This window comes from Mus caroli, unplaced genomic scaffold (assembly GCF_978045245.1).
Source record: "Mus caroli unplaced genomic scaffold, Mus_caroli_1 scaffold_7, whole genome shotgun sequence".
Lineage (NCBI taxonomy): Eukaryota > Metazoa > Chordata > Mammalia > Rodentia > Muridae > Mus > Mus caroli.
The window spans coordinates 23,550,610-23,571,978 of record NW_028227262.1 but is presented as its reverse complement, the minus strand read 5'-3'; the positions used below and the strand labels follow the sequence as shown (position 1 = coordinate 23,571,978).

The 21,369-nt window shown below is 51.4% G+C and overlaps 1 protein-coding gene across 2 annotated transcripts in view; it reads left to right on the top strand.

Moving 5' to 3' along the window:
- The window catches only part of Vwf (von Willebrand factor), a 135,771-nt gene that overhangs the window by 37,749 nt on the left and 76,653 nt on the right, over positions 1 to 21,369 (top strand). For both annotated transcript variants that reach the window (XM_085839881.1, XM_085839882.1), the window contains exons 8-16: positions 1,494 to 1,616; positions 2,465 to 2,576; positions 4,035 to 4,081; positions 11,214 to 11,350; positions 11,706 to 11,844; positions 13,093 to 13,193; positions 15,753 to 15,948; positions 16,555 to 16,770; positions 20,468 to 20,708. In XM_085839881.1, the coding sequence (XP_085696007.1) occupies positions 1,494 to 1,616; positions 2,465 to 2,576; positions 4,035 to 4,081; positions 11,214 to 11,350; positions 11,706 to 11,844; positions 13,093 to 13,193; positions 15,753 to 15,948; positions 16,555 to 16,770; positions 20,468 to 20,708 (1,312 nt within the window). The remainder of the gene's footprint in view (positions 1 to 1,493; positions 1,617 to 2,464; positions 2,577 to 4,034; positions 4,082 to 11,213; positions 11,351 to 11,705; positions 11,845 to 13,092; positions 13,194 to 15,752; positions 15,949 to 16,554; positions 16,771 to 20,467; positions 20,709 to 21,369) is intronic.

Here is a 21,369-nt window from a genome sequence, read left to right as displayed (position 1 = left end):
TTGGAGCCTTGTAGTGATGCGCACTTTCCTCCAGGGCCATCAGCCAGTGTCTACCGAGCCCTGAGTCCTGAATGGCTCCTGCCCTCTGTCACCTAGTCCTTTCAGCATTGACCTGTAGGGGAGTCCCTTCCCTCATGGACTGTGTAGAAGATGAGCAAGCCTTTCAAGCCCTTGTCCCTACCTCTTGTTCCATGTCACACCCCTCTTGGTACCCCATGACTCCCTCAGGAAAGCCATTCCCTGGTTTCCCACAGTTGTCTCTGCTTCAGTCCAGCAGGCAGTTAGCTCTCAGTGTTCGCCTTTACAGTGTTCCTGAGTTAGAAGTGTCGGGTTATCTAAACTGCGTGTGGGGTACCTCCCCTCCTCCCCGCTCCCCCCCCCCCCCCGGGAGACCAGAAAGGCTTCATTAAACCTTCCCTTTTATTAACTCACCCTTCCGGCCTCCAGGCATTGTGTGTTCTGTTCCATCAATCCTGCCTTGTAATACCAATTTGGGCATCTCTAAATCTCACTGGGTCCATAGTCACTGTCACTATCTCTAAATCTCCACGATTAAACAGAGACTTCTGGTCACCTAGCAAAAGCTGTCCCTCTCACTACACTGATCAAAAGCCCCTTGATGGGCAGCTGGTTGGCTATAATTAGTCAGATAATGTGGACTGGAGGAGGCAGAGCGCCTGGCTGATACTGACACCGCACATTTGAGTTTCACCGTGTGGCAAACAGCTTTGCCATCAGGGCCTGCCATCTCCGCTGTGGGGGTGTGGGAAGGTGGGGGTTAGAGCTGCCTTCTCTTTTGAATAGGGAGTGGCTGTCCTTTTAGACCTTTGAAGGTAGGATGGAGGAGATGTCTGATAGATGGTTTTAAAGGAGTTAGGGGCAATTATGTCAGGAGAGGCAGGCTTTGCCCACGAGGATCTGTGTGCTCTATGTGGTGATCAGAGAGATGGTTAGGCAATAAGGCTTAAAGGCAGCCTAATAAAACATGGAAGTAAGTCAGTACCATCCAAGTGGGCATGGAGAGAGTGTGTCCCGAGCTGGGAGTGAGGGAGCATTTATTGGGAGCCAATTCCAGGAGGAAGAGAGCCTCAAAGAGGAGAAAGTGAGGGTTTCGTCCTAGTTCCTAGAAGCCATTCCTTTTGAGCCCAGAATTTGGCGTTACCCCGATAAAGTTTTAGATGAAGAGGTCAGAACACCTAGAGACAAATGATGGCCAAGCTTTCTTCATGGAGAGTGGAGAACAGATAGCCGAGAGGCAGGGTGTCTGGACCGGGCATGAGTCTTAGCTAGGACCTTGCAAAACAGATGATGCTCTTTCAGGGCAACGCTGGCTGCAGAGGGACGATGGGCTGGTGGGGTGGAGATGGTCCCCGGGACCTTTTAGACAGGGTGGACAGTCAGAGCGCCAGGCTGGCTGCACTCGCTCACAAGTGTGGCTTGGAGGCTGCTGCTGGGTCCACAGCGTTGGGAGACTCCTTTGATTTGTCTTTCAGGTCCAGCTTGCCCAGCTGGCATGGAATATAAGGAGTGTGTGTCTCCTTGCCCCAGAACCTGCCAGAGCCTGTCTATCAATGAAGTGTGTCAGCAGCAATGTGTAGACGGCTGTAGCTGCCCTGGTAATGAACGTCCCTCTTCATCTACAAACCTGAGGCCCTGCCAGAGTCCTGGGCTTTGGGGAGAGAGATGAAGGCTACTTGTGTTTTACCCTCATGGCTGAAATCAGAGGTCTTTTATTTAGCTTTTTGAAAGCCTTTGTACCGAGAGACCAGGATTGAACTGGGCCTTATTTTGAATTCATGTTTTCCCATTGTACTGTACTCAGAAAGCACTCTGTCTAGGGAACTGTCTCGGTCCCAGAACTGACCTTGTTCAGGGAGCTCCTGGCCTAATCTGAGATGTGGTTTTGTTTTCTCAGTTAGGGTTCAGGACACCAGTCTGGGAAAAAGGTCTTGCACAATATGTCCTGGATTTGCCATGTGTGCTCAGCTGGAAAGGGCTTTTCATTAGAACCTGTATGTCCAGGAGACTGAGTGACGGTCACGAGCTGTATTCAGTTATACCGGTTAGGAAGTCCCGAAGCTCATGACGTCTCTCCTGGATGATGTTGAACAAAATGCTTGATTCGATTCAGCCCTCTAGGGCATGAACATAAATAACCCAGCAGGCTCACACACACAGTGTCGAGTCAGTTCTTCGAGATTCCTCTGAGAAGCCCCCACCGACCCTCATGGGCTTTTCTACTGGACAACCCTGAGCAAGCTCTGTGACCCATTGTTTCCTCTGTAGGATGAGAATTGGTATCTCCCTCCCTCATATTCCATAAGTGTCAAGAATAAACGTCACAGTGCATTGTCTTAGAGTTTTCCAGAAGAAGCGCTAAGCCTCTGGTTGCCCACGGGGTTCTACGAGGGAGGGATAAGCAAGAATCATGATGGCACTGAGATCTCTGATGCCCTTGGAACAGAGGGAGAGCTCTTGGATGAAGACCGATGTGTGCAGAGCTCCGACTGTCCTTGCGTGCACGCTGGGAAGCGGTACCCTCCTGGCACCTCCCTCTCTCAGGACTGCAACACTTGGTAACTGCAATACCACACAGCCTGGTCTACCCAGGGGTTTGGGGAGGGGAAGCTGTGACGGGAGGGGGCAACAGCCTGTGGACCAGGAGCTGTCCTGGGTTGAGAGTAGAGGGTGGGGAGTTGGCAGGGGGATCTGAGCGGGTGTTGGAGGCAATGGTGGTATGCAAACGTTATGCCTAGAGAGAAATCAGAGGACACATCTTTTCTATGCATCTGACAACTCTAGCTGTCCTTCCAAATGAAAGTTTAGTAAATGGTGCTTGCATCAAGCCTCTCTCCTTAAATCTTTTGTCTGCTGGGGGGGGGTAGCAAGCAGAATCCTCTAGCAGGGACTCTTTGGTCTGTGTTCTATGGCACCTAGGTGGGTCTAGCCTGAGCACCTGTCCCTGGTCAGTTCAGGCATCTCTCCAAGAATATCTCTGCACATCACCTCTAATCAGCCCACCTGTCTCTGCACACTGGGGCAAATAGCTCCTCATTCCATCTCCAGCCCTTTTTGGTTTGCAGCCTCTAGTGCGGAGGCTCTCAACCTGTGGGCCACAACCCCCGCACATCAGATATCCTGCATATCAGATATATATGTTACAATTTATAACAGTAGCAAAATTATAGTTATGAAGCAGCAATGAAAATAATTTTATGGTTGGGGGTCACTGAGACATGGGAAACTTGTTAAAGGGTTGCAGCATTAGGAAGGTTGAGAACCTCTGCTCTTGCGCCTGATAAGCCTAAGTGGCTGTCCCTCCCTTCACTGTGAGTCCTCCCTCCCTTCACTGTGGGTCCTCCCCCCCTTCACTGTGAGTCCTCCCCCCTTCACTGTGGGTCCTCCCTCCCTTCACTGTGAGTCCTCCCCCTTCACTGTGAGTCCTCCCTCCCTTCACTGTGGGTCCTCCCTCCCTTCACTGTGAGTCCTCCCTCCCTTCACTGTGAGTCCTCCCTCCCTTCACTGTGAGTCCTCCCTCCCTTCACTGTGAGTCCTCCCTCCCTTCACTGTGAATCCTCCCTCCCTTCACTGTGAATCCTCCCTCCCTTCACTGTGAGTCCTCCCTCCCTTCACTGTGAATCCTCCCTCCCTTCACTGTGAGTCCTCCCTCCCTTCACTGTGGCTCTCTGCCCATCTATTTCACAGGGGTTTTCTTGCTCTCTTACCCCACCTACACTGTGCATGGGGAGAGGATCCGGATGCCTGAGGATCAGAGCAGATCTTCAGGGCCACTGTATGCCCTAGGTTTCCTTTTTCTCTCTGTTTTTCCCCTTCAGGAGGTCTCCAAGGATCTGTTGTGGCCAAAGCCGTGTCCTGTGCCACTTTATCGCTTTAAAGACTGTTCTGGTTCCCGCTCCCTTCTTCTCTCCTATATCCTTTCTCCAGGGAGGACGGGCTATCTGTGATGATCGTTAATTTAATTAGGTGCCCTCCTGGCAGAACCAGTGACCTGAGCATGCTCTTTTGTCCAACAGCATCTGCAGAAACAGCCTCTGGATCTGCAGCAATGAGGAATGCCCAGGTAGGCTTGGGTACACACCTTTTCTCCCTCTCTTCCCTTTCTCTGTGGAGAAGTGTGATTCCCCTCCCCTGCCCTGCTGGAGAGAGAGCCCACAGCACAGCAGAGAGTGAGCCCTCTGCAAGACCTCCTGACCTCAGCTCTGGCTTTGGATCTCAGCCCCGCTGTCTGCTCACAGTTGGCCATGCTAGCTCCTCTACAGCAGTGGAAGCGGGAGTAGGTGGCCCTGCCCAACTCCTGTTTGTTCTGGGAATGAAGTTGCTGAGCTGTGAGAGCTGAAGGGCAGGGCTGACCAAGCAAAGAGAACTTCTTTGGAAAGTCAAGAGGAAGGTTTCCATAAGTCCTTTGGCTTGAAGTGAGAGTACAACCTGGATTTTAAGGACACAACTAGGTTTCTATAGCCCCAATACACTAGTGAAACAGAATAACAGTGAAGGGCGGAGGGTGGAGATTCATTCAACACTGGGAAGAGGAACAAATAAAGGAGTGTCCCCAAACCGTCCCGCGAAGCCCTTCCTGCTGTCAATCCGGTTTCTCCTAGCTGCCCTCTTCTGCAGCAGGTGCAGCCTCACCCTCCTGGATAATTGTCCTCAGCTGCCAGGGGCTCTGTCCTGGGGAGGTTGTGTTATTCCAGGAATCTGGGTGACTCAAGAAGAAAGGTTATTGCTGAGCTAGCTCTGTACCTTCAGCCAAGGTAGAGGAGACGGACACCGGGAAGGTAGAGATTGGTGTCCGTCCACAGTTGATCCCGGCCTTAGCGACTTCGTGGACCCAGAGGAGGAGTCATTGATTTTTTTTTTTTTAAGCAAAATCTGCTTTCTAATGATTTTATTTTTCGTGAGTTTCATTGGAGTTTTCTAGAATGCTTGGTATGTTGACCACAGTATGGTTCAAATGCTGAGAGAACTAGGGTAGCCACCCTTCGGGAATCGGCAGAATTGGGACCTGCAGTATAGCCTCTGCCCTCTGCTTTTGCCTACTTAGCCTCAGTTCTATTTACTGCAAACCTTGCCCATTCTAAGCTCCCTCTGCCTCTCCGAAAAGACTCTGGACTTTCCCCTTCCTGTTCTCTCATGTGATGTTTTCAGTATGCTGGGGATGTGCTAAGAGTTTATCCTGCTGCCTCACTGTTACAACCCGGAGACAAGCCAGTTTGTTTTCTCCTTGTAAAAGAGAAAACAGCAAGTCAGGCTAAGGAATTTTCTCAAAGTCACACAGCTGCTCAGAGGCAGAGCCAGGACTACAACTCAGTGTCGGCTGGGTTTTCTACCTGTCCTTTCTCCCCTTTGCTGGCCCTAGACTTAGGTAGGTCAGAAGTGACGTGGACACCTGGACGCAGGTGGATTAGAGGCTTTAGGGTCATTTGGGATCTTATCTAACACATATCACACTGGGAAAATTCTGGAATTTGATGGAAGTTGGAGCAGGAGTGACCAACTAGTCTTGGTATCCTTTGGGTAAATTCTAGAAGAAATCACTTTTGAAAATACTTTGTTTGAGCACAACCACATCCTAGGTAGGAGTCTGAACCCTCCAATAGCTGAGCCGGAAGCACCCATCGCACAAGACCTGTGAGCCACAGCGGACAGAATTAGGAGCTCAGCTCGCTGTTTCCGTCAGACCGACTTGGAGCCGCAAGAGTCCTAGTACCAGCAACTTCAGGGAGGGGCTTCTTTCCATCATCCTTCCATTCATCCATCCACCCAGCCACCGCTATGCACGGAATCCATGAAAGTCTTGTCTGGACAAAATAATCGCATGGTCTAGAGTTCAGTTGTTGAGGATTCAAGACAAGCAGTGTTCTGATGCCTGGAAGGGCAGGTAGCCAGTTCCGACCCATGGTCTTAGGAGTAGTTCCATAATTTGCTGACAAAGCTATGAAAACTGTATCTCACTCTCAAAACCCTGCTCTGCACCTCGCCGCACTCTGCCCACCTCCACCCATGGCTGCCAGACTTCGGTTTCTCTCTCTACAGTCTTACCACAGTGCTGTTGCCAGTGGGCTGTCTCATCTCTCACATAATCGGGAAGAGCTACTGATGGGAAGGCTCTGAAATGGGATATGCCTAGCTCTCCAAGGAAAGACCAGAGCAGGGCTTCTGGGAAGATCCCGGAGAGGCTGTGTTGTGCATCTCAGAGGACTAGGCTTTCATTCTGTACAAAGATGAACATGTGATACTCATCAGTCCTGGGGCCACAGATCCCCAAACATAACAGGTCACCTTGAAGGCTGCCTAGAGCACAGTGCTGAGTGTGGGGACCGAGAAGGGGGAGGGGAAGGGAAGAGCTTAGGAGGGTAGCAGTCTGCTGGGATGGGGAGGGGCTGGTGACTCCCATGGATGGTGTTCTAGAAACCATCCACTCCCTGTTTATCTTTGGGTATCCTCAGGCAAAACTGTGGCACATTGGTCAGCTTTGTGTTACTACAACAAAATACCAGACAATCAGGTTTAAGATCAGGTGGTCCCGTTCATTAGGGCCTCTGATGATGAAGACCCACAGTTGGGTACTGGGCGTGTGGGTGGTTTCCTACCCCTCTCATTCATTCACTTAGCGCCTTGTACATGTCCACCTCCTTTGGTGCCACAACCTTCTGAGAGTGTCACTGCCAGGACCAAGCTTTTATCAACACATGAGCCTTTGGTGGACATTCAACACCTATGCAGCAGTGTGTGGTTTCTGTGAAGTCTGCAGGAATCCTGTAACTCTTTCTCAACTTTTACTTCCTCAACACTGCCAGGAAAACCCTGCTAGGGATCAGGAAGGCCCTGCTAGGTTAGTGCCCAGGAGCTGTGAGCATCTGGTTAGAGTGAACGTGGAGGAAGCATGGCAGCTACTGGAGGCTGTCCTTCAGATGTGTCCAGCCCTGGTTGTGCATCCTGCAGGCTGTCCTTCAGATGTGTCCAGCCCTGGTTGTGCATCCTGGAGGCTGTCCTTCAGATGTGTACAGCCCTGGTTGTGCATCCTGCAGGCTGTCCTTCAGATGTGTACAGCCCTGGTTGTGCATCCTGCAGGCTGTCCTTCAGATGTGTACAGCCCTGGTTGTGCATCCTGCAGGCTGTCCCTCAGATGTGTACTGCCCTGGTTGTGCATCCTGCAGGCTGTCCTTCAGCTGTGTCCAGCCCTGGTTGTGCATTTGATGTTCCTCATGGAAGGCTGCGGCAGACAGGTTTCTAAGTGGGGAACAGCTAAGTGGAGGGCTTTCCGTTTGTGTTCAGAATAAAAATGGCCCTGGATGGGGGTGGAAGCATGGGCTTCAGGTGTGAGTGGTTTGGTTGGAAAGGGCACTGGCTAGCTTTCCAGCAGGCTTTCTTAATCTGTGAAACATGGTGTCCCCAGTCTGCTTTCTATTGCTGTGATAAATGTCAGGACCAAAAAACAACACAGGGAGGAAGGGGTTTATTTGGCTTCTGCTGCCACATCGTCATGGGAAGTCAGGGCAGGAACTCAAGCAGAGACGGTTGTAAACATTTCTCACTGGCTTGTGTGCCACGACTTCCTCAACCAGCTTTCTTATACAACCCAGGCCCACCCTCTCAGGTGTGGCACCACCCACAGGAGACTGGGCTCTCCCACATTAGTGATTAATCAAGAAAATGGCCCACAGACCAATCAGATGGAGGCAGTTTCTCAATAGAGGGTCTCGCTTCCTAGCTGTCTATGTCAAGTTCTCTCTCTCTCTCTCTCTCTCTCTCTCTCTCTCTCTCTCTCTCTCTCTCTCTCTCTCTCTCACACACACACACACACACCCTACCCAGGGTTCATAACCATAGCTTCATTCCATGGCTGCTGTGAGACCTTTAGAACTCCATAGTGAGTCCCCTGTCAGGATGGGCCAGCCCCATCTTTCCAGAGCAGAGAACATTAACAGTTCAGAGAGGGACTGAGACCCATGGCAGACCGGATGGAGCAGGCATGGGGCTGAGAGACTTGTGCATGCTTGTTAAGTGCTCTGTCGATGGAGTGATACCCTACCCCCCAACCCCCAACATCCTGTTCAGGATAATTTGATGGATTATAATTTATCCCTGGGATTTCACCCTGAGAGTCAAAGCCAGTCTGCTCTGACCCTGCAGGAAGAATGATACACAGGGTATCCCTGGCTAACAGGCAGCTAGGAACTTCTCCCTCAGGACAGTGGGCTTTGAGGTGCTTGGACTTACCTGGGATTCTGTCCCCTATTCCCCCAAGGTCTGGGAGTGTCCAGTGGTCTGTCCACACCCTCTATGGGCTCTCTGGAGGTATACCAGTGTTCCTTCAGGCTGGGCATGGACTGGTCAGTAAGCAATGCATTGTGTTTCTTAATCAGGCTTTCTTCCTTCTGTGTTGTCCTCCTGCCCTTCTGTGTTGTCCTCCTGCCCCTTGGTCAGAGAGGCTTGGTCCTGAAGTGAGTAGGCTTCTGAGATACTGTGGACCACCCCCCGCCCCCGGGGGTAGCCTATGACATCTGAGTTCAAAGCAGTCTTTGCCCACTGTGGGAGGTTGGGTTGGTTTAACTTCTCTGTGTTCTGTCTCCCTCATCTGTCTGCTGGGAATGACAGTGCTCATCAGGACCCAGGAGGTGGCTCCCAGAGAGACTGCAGAGAACATTATGCATATTTGGTCAGAATTACATTACTGAGTTAAAGGCCAGGGTAGGGGAGCCCAGTGTCTACAGGAGGTCTGTTTCACCTTGCTGGAGGCCTGAGGACTGACATTTCTGTGGGGTTTGTGGTAGGAAAAGATGAAGGCTGTTGACTCAAGCAGAGCATCCTATCCAGGGCCTACACGCTGCACACCAGAGGGTTTGTTTATAAGCAAGAAGAAGTGTGTCCATTAGATGTGAGAACTCTTGCTCCTCTTTCCCCCTCTTCTTCCACCTCCTGTCGTCTTCCTCCCTTACCCTCCTCTTCCTCCTTCTAAAGACAGGGGATCTTTACCCAGGAACAGTTTTGCTTTAACATTAGAAGGCCCATTTTGTACTCTCTTTCTCTCTTTTTTTTTTTTTTTTGGTTCTTCGAGACAGGGTTTCTCTGTATATCCCTGGCTGTCCTGGAACTCACTCTGTAGACCAGGCTGGCCTTGAACTCAGAAATCCACCTGCCTCTGCCTCCCTAGTGCTGGGATTAAAGGCGTGCACCACCACTGCCCGGCTCTGTACTCTCTTTTAAGCACCTCTGGCTTTTCACCCGTCCATTCATCTCAAAGCTGGTGGCTGCCCTTTCCTGCCCGCCTGTGAATGAATTCCCTAGTTGTCTTGCTCTGGACCAAGGAGCTTGAGTCTGGCCATGTGGTTTTGGATGTTTGGTTGGATGTTTTAAGTCCCTCGGCCAGCCATTACCCGGCAGCTCACCAGTCCATTTCCCCAGGTTTCCTGTGTTTGCGTCTTGGTCCCTCAATTGTACCAAGGAGATAAGCCATGCACGTATAATATTTAGACTTCTGATTGCTGAGAAAGAAAAAATCAGCAGGGTGAGGGCAGGAAGCCAGATCAGAGGATTAGATTCCAGGCCAGGACATTTTGCTTTCAGATAGTTGCCGTGCTTTCTTGTTGACCCTGCTTTCCCTGGGCCTTGTCGGAGAGACTGGAAGTCCAGTTCCACACTCAGATAAGACTGTTCTTGAGAGAATGGGGATGTCTGAGAGAGGAATATCCCACCCATTCCACGGCTGCCAGGTCAAGGCATTTGACATAAACGACCACATTGCTCTCTTTGTTCAACTGCGGTGACTTTAGAAAAATATCCATTTCGAAAGGTCTTCCTGTGACATCGCTGGATTCCAGGACGTTCACAATGGCTCGGGGTGACCCTTGGCCCCATCCGTTGTGCGGCTGTTCAGTTTTCTACCAGGACTTAGTCCGCTCTTGCCCTTTTTCAGGACACGGTATGGGAGGAGATGTGAGTGAGCTGGGGCCTTCCTAGTTCCTTCAAGTTCCTCAGGATGGTTTTATTCATTGGTCATCCGGGAAGGGGAGCCGTTGTCCTGGGGACCAGACAGATACTTGTTAGTCCCTTGGGGCTACTTGCCCTTACCTAACCTTCAAATGCTCCAAGGCAGAACCACAGCTCGATTCAAAGTTATACATTGAGCCTGGCCCAGCACTGCCTGTTACTGAGAATATCAATAAGGTGGCAGACAGTAGGGGTCCCCTCCTCCCTGTCCTTGTCATTTTGGCAGCAGGAACGACCCTGTGGCTTTTCAGGACTTCCAGGCTATGTTAGGACCCAGCATCACACAATTTCCACAGAGTGACAGTGGAGACGAGCGAAGGTGGCACAGACACTCAGCTAGAGACTGGCAAGAGAGCATGGTGCCTGTTTAAACCACAGTAGGTCTGCTGTGGTCTTCGAGGATGGAGTTTCCCCAAGCTGGGTAGAGACATTGGCAGAGCCTCTTCTGCATGAATATCCTCTAAGGCATGAGGTCAGGGTTGAGCCCTTGGAAGGAGAAGTGTCAAAGTCACGACTGTGTAAGAGGGGGAGCATAGAGTCTCCATCTGCAGATGTATCTATCAGCTTGGGCTGGGAACTGGCCTTGTGAAGGTCAATGCTGCCCGGCCATGCCATGTGTCGATAGCCTCCTGCCTGTGCCATGCTCCCCCTGAACCTGCCCCTGGCCCTGAACAGGTTTCCTGTTGGCTGGGCTAGGGGCAGGAATGGAGTCTTGGATTGGCACTGGGCCGGTCTCTATTGTTCTCATCTTCTGTTCTTCCTGGCTCTCCGGGGGTGAGGCTGTCCCCAGGCCCCCCTGCATGCCAGTTCAATGAGAGCTGTGCTTCTAGGCAGCCTCCCTGTCCTGGTGAGCTTCCAGGCCGCCATGTGCAGCTGTCCTGGCCTTGAGCAGGGAAGTTTGGGGCCTGTGGAGGAGGCTTCAAGCGAGCAGTCAGGGGCAGAAACTCAGCTCCCAGAGCTGCGGGTTCAAGCCCCAACTCTAGCACAGACTGAATTCAGGTCTCTAGTCATGTCCCTTAGCTGCCCTGTTTATAAGACGGAATGTTGACCTGTGACCAGCTTGAGAGTGGGAACTACCTGGCCTTGAATCCTTTGACCATACTCAGCCTTGATTGTCATGGGGAAAAGGGTACCTGGGGCCTTTGGGTACCTCACCTTGTCAAGGTATAGCTTCTCCCCTCACCTCTTCTGGGTTCTTCCAGGGGAGTGTCTTGTCACAGGCCAATCGCACTTCAAGAGCTTCGACAACAGATACTTCACCTTCAGTGGGATCTGCCAATACCTGCTGGCCCGGGACTGTGAGGATCACTCTTTCTCCATTGTCATAGAGACCATGCAGGTGAGCTCGGCCAGGCTGCCTGTCAGAAGGCTGCAGAGCCTCATGGTGAGAAGGCAGTGAGTGTCCTGGGGGCTGGAGCACCTGTCTGCATAGAAGGGAGCCCGTCCTCTGGCCTTCAGTGACTTTATGCAAACCCAGTCTGTCTGTCCCTGCTTAGCTCCTGAGAGATGGCTACTCTTTGTTATTTAGGAGGGTCACCCCCTCAGGTCTAGTCTGTGATTCCTTAAACCTCTGCTTTTTGAAATGGAGGGCTAAGTGGGGTGGGGGACAGCAGGGTCCCCTCCTTTATGTGGCCGAGGCTGCGTCCCGGCCCGATGGGGTTGTGGTAAGGTCACTCTGCATTTCCATGTCTCAGTGTGCCGATGACCCTGATGCTGTCTGCACCCGCTCGGTCAGTGTGCGGCTGTCTGCCCTGCACAACAGCCTCGTGAAACTGAAGCACGGGGGAGCAGTGGGCATCGATGGCCAGGACGTCCAGCTCCCCTTCCTGCAAGGTAAGCTCATGCCCACATCCTCCACACGGTACCAGCCTATGTCCCTGCCCGCCGAGGGTACCCAGTTCTTTCCTGGGAACCTGATGAAGATTTAGCTGGGACGGGTGGGAAGGTGTCCTGGGTACTCTTGACTCTGGAAGAGAAGAGGCAGAGGTTGACCCAGTTGAGAGGCCAGGGTTGATAGACAATTTGTTAGCTCAAAGGATGTTACTTGGGCCAAGTGCCTCATGAGAAACACCTTCTTGCCTCGTGTCTTCACCCGCGTCACATGAACTGACTTTGTGGTGAACGACTCCCAATCGTTACCTTCGAATCAGCTCTAAATCTCTCTCCTCCATGACTCCTGGCCTCCTGTAGCCTGTAACCCTAACCTGGCACACAGCCGATGAGCACAGTGAATGTTCGCTGTGTTTACATGTGTGTTTATGCCGGGTGTGACCCCCGGGAGCTGATGTACTCCTCCAGGACCAGGTGGAAGCTTTCTCACATCTCCGCCTTTCTGCAGCAGCGGACTTTGCACACGGCGGCATCTTTCAGCTAGGAGGACTTCCAGCCTGGAAGCCAACAGGGGTCCAAGTGCTTAGTGGTTGTCATAGACATTTTCCTTCAACGTAGGAGGAAAGGGTTTATTTCCTTGGACACTTCCACCTCATAGTTTATCATTGAGCCCAGTCAAGGCAGGAACCGATGCAGGAACCTGGAGGCCGGAACTGGTGTAGGAGGAAGGCTGCTCGCTGGCTTGTTCTCCCAGGCTCCTGGCAGTTACTTTTCTTAGACCTGCCCAGGGCCGCCTGCCCAGGGGTAGCACTGCCCCTCTCGTATCAATCAACAGTCAAGAGAATGTCAACAGACATGCCTATGGGTCGATGGAAGCATCCTCTCTCGATTGAGGTTCCTTCCTCCCAGGCGACTCTAGTTGAAAACCAGAGAGGATTCCCTCACCGCCAGGATCTCAGGATGCTGGGGCTTTTGCTGCCCTCTGGTGCCCATAAAGGGAATTACAGGTCATGGTAGCCCAGTGGCTTCTCTAGGAATTTATTTGCCTCTATCCACCCAGTTCATTCCTCCAGAGAGGTCTCCCCCACATCCCCTGCTCCTGCTTCATGGACATTTATTTGATTTCCTCTCCTTGATTGTCATTGCCATAATACTTCGAGACCTCACAAACACAACTTTGAGACCCACAACACACCAGTCACCCCTGTCACCTCCCTATCTGAACTGATGCCCTGGACTTATGGCTTCAAGGTGACCTCCGCATCCAGCACACAGTGATGGCTTCTGTACGCCTCAGCTATGCGGAGAACCTGCAGATGGACTGGGATGGCCGTGGGCGGCTACTGGTTAAGGTAGGTCCCTTTCTAAGCTACAGCCTCGCTGAAGCCTGACCCTTACAAAGTACCCCTTGTGCTGTGGGCGAAATAGCTTTGTGTGGTAGGAGAGAAGAATTTCTTTCTCCTCACACTTTACACCCCCAGAGCAAGGAACAGGCCTCTCTGTGTGTGAGAAGCTGATGTTTGTTTTCTGGGGGCTCCCTGTTATTCCCGGGGTTTCCCCCCCTGCGGCTTGGGTGCTGTGCTGATCTCCAGAATAGATGTCAGAGTCCCCTGTATGGCTTGCCTGTCAGTTTCTGAGCTGCAGTAAAGTCTTGGATCAGGGTGTGTCCCTGGGCACTCACTGTGGGGAGCAAGGGAGGGAAGAGCCAGATTGGCGTACCCAGCTCAAACCCAGTATCCTGCCCATATGTCTGAAGAAAGCCGTGGGGGAGGGGTCCTCCACATTCCTTACCGAGCCACTGGATGGATACATATGTGGGTCGTGTCCTCTGGATGATTCTATAATCAGATGGGACGGTAACATGCACATTTTACTGGGCTTCCAGATCTGCTGGCCTTGCAAAGTCCCTGGTAGGTGGGCAGACCAGGAACTGCCTCACTAGTGTTGCCTCATAGGGGAGACAGCCAGGGGACATTGGGAACCACCAGCAGCCCTCATCCTCAACACAATGAGGGTTAGTTCACTGGCTGGTATCCTCCTGTTGTTAGACCATGGTCCTCACTGTCAGGTGTCAGGACGTTGTTAGATTCTTAAAAATGTCTGAGGCGAGTCCCTGAGATCTTTGGTGAGATTATAGCTACTGATACTTGCCAGGCTAATGGCTAAATCAGAGCTGAGCATAGTGACATATCCCAGAGATGAGGAGGAATGTGACAGGGGCTGGAGGCCAGCCTGGGCTACATAGTGAGTTTCAGCCGACCTGAGCTCAATAGTAAGATCCTGACACAAACAGAAAAGCAAAATCCCAGACAGAAAAAAACCGTTAAAGCGGAGGCATTAAAGTACTTAACTCATTTATAACATAATACTAAACCTTGTTTCCTAACAGACATTTGTAAGTACTTTTCCCTTGAAAAATAAGTTAGGCAGGGATCAGGAGACACCAGTAAGTAAGCAGCAAGAAAAATACCATGGCCGCACATGGCTGCAGATCTCCTTAACGATCCATTTAATAGAAGACAGCTGGATTCTCGTATCTCTTTCTGCAATCAATCTGCTACAGCATTTCAGATCACAGGGCCTCTGGAAAATTCCGCTCTGTGCTTGTAAGGCAATGAGAAGGGACAGACAAGAACGAAGTCATGGAACTATGGAAATACTCAATCTGGAAGGACCTTGAAAGACCCTCATGGCTTTGAGAAACAGCATCCGAGGGTCACAGCAGTGTGCTTTAGTTTTAAGCTGGAAAGTCAGGGAAAAGACCTTGTGTGTGTGTGTGTGACTTGGCATTTGTAAAACAAACAAGGAAGGCCATTTGCCCACCTATCTTAGTTGCATGTTTGTCTGTGGGTCTGGAACCTTCCACATGCACCTTGTTAAGTCACAGCTGGGAGCTAGAAGGGGCTCCCAAGATGACTACAGGGACTCAGGCTTAACCTGTGAGACTTTGAATCATCAGGGTTGGGGGTGTGTGCGGGGACCACCTGGTTTCATTGATTACCCACAGAGCTATCATTGGACTCTTGGGGTCTGGTCCCTACCAGTTCTTCAAATCTGCACCATGGAATTCAGTGGCGCCCCAGCTGTCCTGGGAAAAGTCTGCCTCCACAGCACTGCTTGGCCCCGAGTGTGCACTTTGGGGTCAAACTCATGGCTCCCCGCTGAGGTCTGATCAGCGAGTGAGAGACAGGGCTAGAATCTGAGCCCTGCTTCCTTCCTGGTGTCCTCAGCAGGAGATTAGAAGACAGGTGTTGCTCTTGGACACCAGACACAAGCTCCTGGAGGTTGGATTACACCGTCCTCAGTCTGCCTTGTCTGTTTGTGACTAAAACCTGTCCAATGAACAGTTTGCATGTTGTCTCACTGTTGCTTAGCCCATGTCTGTTGATAGTCACTTTAGTCACAGACATAGGGAGCACGAGGGTCTGGGGGATTCAAGTTGCTTGCTCTTTCCAGCTGTGTCACCCTCACTGGGATCTTAGGCAATCTCTCTCTCCCTCCCTCCCCCTCCTCTCCCTCCCTCTCTCCCTCCCCCTTTCTCCCTCTTTCTCTCTTTCCCTATCTCCCTCCTCCTTCTCTTCTCTTTCCCTGTGTCCCTTCCCCTCCCCTCCCCCTCCTCTCTCCTCCTCCTCCTCCTCCTCCTCCTCCTCCTCCTCTTCCTCCTTCTCTCTTTCTCCCCCTAATTCCTAGAATCCTTCTGGCTGACTTTTCTCTGAGGAACGACAGCCAGCTGCATGACACCGAGCTGCATAGCTTTTGCAATGGTCCTTCGGTTCGCAGCCCGGGGCTTAGTCGTCCTGACGTTTATTTTTCACCTGGGGAAATTTTTTGGTGCAAATGATCTCATTAACTAAGTGGAACCATTGTGGCACTGGGGGACAGCTGCTCCAAGGCCCGGCTTCTTCCGGCAGCTGTCCCCAGTCTATTCTGGGAAGACCTGTGGCTTGTGTGGGAATTACAACGGCAACAAGGGAGACGACTTCCTCACGCCGGCCGGCTTGGTGGAGCCCCTGGTGGTAGACTTCGGAAACGCCTGGAAGCTTCAAGGGGACTGTCCGGACCTGCACAGGCAACACAGCGACCCCTGCAGCCTGAATCCACGCTTGAGTATGTGAGCCGCAGACCCCCGGGGTCTCCCGTGGTCCAGGCAGGCATTCCACGGGACACAGAGAGAGGGAAGGCAAAGGCGGAGCCATTGGCCCAGCCTTTATTTTGACCACTGGCCGTTGAGATTCACATTTGACTCCTTTCCTTTTCAAAGTTTGTTTATTGAACACCCTCCATTCATGGGTGAAATCCCAAGAAAGAATAGAATATTGGGTTGTTTCTGGCCCGGAAAAGTCCCAGTCTAGAGCAGCGGTGGATGTGGGAGCTTAAAGTTGACTTGTATGATAGATGCACTGCAGTGACCCTGTGCGGTGCTGCGACATCTCTGCTCTTGCTAGCGTCTGATACTCTGACCACCATCTCCAGTCAGTGGGTCTTTGGGGAACACACATTTACCCGTTACTGAGCCAAACGCAGAACAGTAAATTGGCACCAGAAGCCAGAGCCAGATAGATTTATTTTGGTAGCAACAGAAAAGGGAACTGGCTTGCTTTGTGGGGAAGAGGGTGGGGTGAGGTATGGATGTTAGAGTCCCTGAGGCTGGCCCCAGAGGCCGGGGCAGGGCCATGTCTTGTTCTGCACAGGCTCTCCTTTTCTCCTCAACAGCCAGGTTTGCAGAGGAGGCTTGTGCGCTCCTGACGTCCTCCAAGTTCGAGGCCTGCCATCACGCAGTCAGCCCTCTGCCCTATCTGCAGAACTGCCGTTATGATGTTTGCTCCTGCTCCGACGGCCGGGATTGCCTGTGTAGCGCAGTAGCTAACTATGCTGCCGAGTGTGCCCGAAAAGGCGTGCACATCGGGTGGCGGGAGCCTGGCTTCTGTGGTGAGAACCCCATAACCAGTTAACCTCCTTTAGGCAACCAGTTCAAACTCTTCTGACAATTTGTGGGTCTGGGTCCACCTGTCCTTTTCAAAGGTACTTTCTTTGAATAATTTCACTTGGAAACAGGTCCCAGTGACAAACTTGGGGCTACAGTTCGTTTGCAGCCATTTCTCCTGCCTTCTGCTCTTGGCTGGTAATGGGGTGGGTTCCTGCATAAAAGTAAGTTGGAACTCCTTACAGAAACCATGGACTTTGGAGTTGCGTGGGCCTGGCTGAGATTGCCTGTAAATGCTGCCACCTAGTGTTCATTCCTTGTACGAGCATGCCGTGGAGTGAGTTTGGAATGCTGGAATCCTTTGCTTGTAATGTCAGGCAAGACAGAGGTGGGACCTGGCCCACGGCCTTTGGCATCGTATAAAGTTATGCAGCATTGAATAATGCCATTGTTCTAGTTGACTTTGCATCTGTCCTAAGCTGTGGTAGATTCCTGCCATCAAAGATGGTCTTTGCTCCTGCACCGTGGTCCCCTGGGCAGTTAAACCCTGTTACTGTTTTGTTGTTTTTCCTCTGGAGACATTTGGCTAGTGTCCAGGCTTAGACAACTGGGAGACAGAATCTTGAAGCTTCCCTCGGAGGTGCCTGTCAATCACACTGAGTGAAGGGACAGCTGAGGAGGACTCTCTGGGGAGGTGTTCTCGATCAAAGGTTTGCAGAGGTGCTTTTGTGTCAGAGAGAGGTTAGCAGGGCAGGAGTGTGGGCAGACAGTCTGGAGGAGGAAGGTAGGTGGAACTCTGAGTTTCAGGGTGTGGGCATCAGATTTCCTTAAACTGGAGTTACATATGGTCATGAGCCACTGTATGAATGCTGGAGACCACACCAGCATCCTCTGCAAGAACAGCCAGTGCTCCTGGTGGCCGAGTGGTCTCTTTGCCCCTCAGTATTTTTTCCTCTTAGTTTGTGTTGTCATTTTGGTTGTTTATTGAGATAAAGTTTCACTTTGAAGCTCAGGCTATGCCAGAATTCATGATCTTGAACTGGTATTGGATTCAAGGTAATCCACCTGCCTCAGTGCTGGGGAAGCAGGAGGACAGTAGTTAGGGGAAGTGGTTAAAAAAAATAACATTATGGACTTGATGAGACATACATGTGTCAGCATTGGTGTCTCACGAGCTTGTGTTTGGAGTCTTAAGCAGTCTCTGATGAAAGATGGGACGAAGGGAGACATGCTCTGTTCCAAGGAGAGATGGATGAAGCAAGTAGGGATAAAAGGGACACCCGGTGCCCTCCTCTTCCATCTAACCCTGGATGAAGGGAATACTGACAGCCCAAAGGATGTAGTATAGAATTTTCTAGAAGTTTACCTGTAGTTTAGCAGCTCTGTGTCCCTGAGCTCTTCACAAATGACCCTGACTGTCTGTCTCCTTCCTAGTGGCTGCCTTCTAGCAACTGGGGAACCTAATTAGTCAGCGCTGTGCTGTATTAGGAGTTCTGCATCGGCCATATGCAATGTGATGGCATCAGAAAGCTGTGCTAGTTTAGGACATTCTTCCTGAAGGTCAAGAGCCTTTGGGGACATTCTTTCATTTCTTAGGAGCAGCAAAGAAATCCCCATAGAAGAGACTATGGCCCATGAGCTGTCTGACACTGTGGTAATGGGGGTGAGTTAGTTAAGGAGCTCTAACTTTCTGATACAGTTTCAAGTGCTGGCTGGCAGGAAGGAGCTATTTAAGACAAGAGGGACCTGTATCTGTGAATTACATGACTGATGGCCTTGGTTTCTTTCTCTGAGCCCAAGGAGAGTGGGCCAGATCCTTGAGTTCTGGCCTCTCCCCCACCCCCCTTCAGTTAGAGAGGAGTCCAAGTTTCCTGTCTTCTGGACCCTGACCTCTCTCTTCTTTCTTGAGGAATAGACAGAGTTCCCAAACCACTGCCTCCATTCAGAAAAAAAAAAGTCATTGCAGATGATCAAGGGACAAAGGCATGCCACACAGCTACTTTGTGTAAAGCCCAAAAGAGACAGGAGCCGCACACACTTCCATCCTTATAAAATGGCTGTTTCCTGTGGGAAGACAAGACCATAGGCTCCCTAAAGGCAGGGACCAAGTCTTTCCATCTGTGTGGTCCTGAGCCTGGCACATGCACTGACGTGTGCATGATTTCTTCCCAGAAAAATTAAAAAAAAAAAAGAGGCTCGAGCAGAAGCTCAATGAGGCTGGATGCCAGCTGTGTGTGTGTGTGTGTGTGTGTGAGTGAGTGTGAGTGTGTAAGTGTGTGTATGTGTGAGCTCTTGGATGAAAAGTATCCCTGCCATTGCACCTGAGGTGGATTGAAGGGAGTTGTGGGCTAACATGCTCTAAGTGTCAGCCTTCCTTCACTGTCACACCCATCCAGGGGCCCAGCCTCCTCACTCATCCAGAGGAAAGTAAGTCAGTGACACACATGACTAGGGAATCTGCTGCTGTCCCAGGTAACTTAGGATACAGGTAAGAGGAGAGGCTCAGGGACTCTTCAGAAGTTCATGGCCAGGAAGACTCTTACAGCTTCTATGGAATGTTCTGGCTGTGGGTATCTGCCAGAGAAGAAAGGCTCTATTGTCCTTGGGAGGCCTGCATCCAGAGCATAGCTCTCATTCCCTGTGCAGCAGCAGCCTGAGGACAAGGGCAAAGGATACCCATCACCTCCATCACCTCCATCACCTTCCCACTCTTCCTACCCTCCCACTAAAGACCTTCATCATCCACGTGGTCATTACACAAGGTGCATGATAGCCACGGTACAGGAAGGAGGGCCAGGTCCTTTGAGGCTGAGGCCTTTCTCTGGAACATGCCTCCCACTGTTGAGCCAGCTGGGCTGGGCTGGGACTCCCCTTCAGTGTCACAATGACAATAGCAGTGAACGCCTGTAACATCATGGCTCACCGAACTGCCACAAAGACCCAGCAGATATTGTTGGCACATTCCATTGAGGACAGTGCTCAGCATTCCATGCTAACTAGTGATGGAGCTGGGATTTGAACCTGGAGACATAGCCTATTCTCTAGCTGCCTTAACATCTTGTTCTAAGTAGCTATATAGTACCTCTCATTTCTATGTGAAAGGGCTTGTGGGGGAGGGATGAGGGCTGTGGGCAGACTGAGGCTGCTCACTTTGCTGGGGTAGGCATGAGTGTCCTTGCTTGTAACTTGCACATCCTTAAAGGGACTGTTCCCTTCTTAAAGAGTGATGGGTAAGAATGTGAGCTTTAGGCAGACAGAGCTCACTTCTGCTCCCAGGGAGGCCAGATCTTTAACTCACTTAGCTCAAGTGTTGGCCCATATGGGTAAGAGCCCAGAAAGGGAGAGGTGGGGAGCTAACTCAGTGAGGAGGAGAGCACGCAGTAGGTGCTCAGACACGATAGCTGTCATTGTCCTTATCATCATGGAGATGCTCTGGTCTGTCACTCCCAATTCTAGATATTTAAATTCTCCAGGACTTTAGTGTTCTAGGCTTAGAGAATTCACAGGTAAGGCAAGCCTGCTCTGTGTGGGTATAGAGAGACCATGTGTTCACCCATCCTTTCCATGTACATCGTTTTGTGTCTGAAGATACACGTTTGCTCAGAGTGGGAAGGGGTGGTGGTGGCCATCTGGATTCAGCAGTGGTCACAGCTGCAATGCTCGACACCGTACCTAACGCCTTCTCCCATCTCCTGTCTCCAGCTCTGGGCTGTCCACAGGGCCAGGTGTACCTGCAGTGTGGGAATTCCTGCAACCTGACCTGCCGCTCCCTCTCCCTCCCGGATGAAGAATGCAGTGAAGTCTGTCTTGAAGGCTGCTTCTGCCCACCAGGGCTCTACCAGGATGAAAGAGGGGACTGTGTGCCCAAGGCCCAGTGCCCCTGCTACTATGATGGTGAGCTCTTCCAGCCTGCGGACATTTTCTCAGACCACCATACCATGTGGTAAGTGCAGACAGTTCCTTGAGGCTAACCCACTCCCATGAGATTGATAATAATCCCATCCACAGATGATGCTCTGTTAGGTCCTGTACCTCTCCTGGGATCAGGGTGGGATTCAGGCTCAGGGACTGGTGAGCTACATATGCAGGGGGCCCTTGGAAGGGTTTTGAACAGGGAACATATAAGAGAAGTGTAGCTTCAGGGAGTGGAGAATGTGGGCAATGTTGACACCATTGACACAAAGCCCAATAGGCCATGGATTGAGCAATCATAAGGAATGGAGAGCAGGGGGCCAAAGCTAGGGCCTCTGGAGGCTGGACCAGCAGATGCTGGAGGGCAGGAGGGGGCACTGCAGGTGCCCAGGACTTGTAGTCTGACTGTCTTGAGGACAGTGATTGCAAGGAGCAAGATGGCTCTCTGGAAGTGCAGAGATGCTGATCTTACTGACCTAGTTATCAAGAAGACATCTGATGAATGGACGGACCCAATAGATTAATTTTGGGGTCTGGAATTTGAGAACCCCTGTAGCCCTGAGAGTATTGGGAGTCTAGGAGGCATGGGCCAAAGAGCAGGAAAGGACAAAGTCTAGTCAGAGGGAGGAGGAAACAGCGAGGGAGGAGGGAGGAAGGAGTTGGGAGAAGGGAGGAGAAAAAGGATTCTAAAG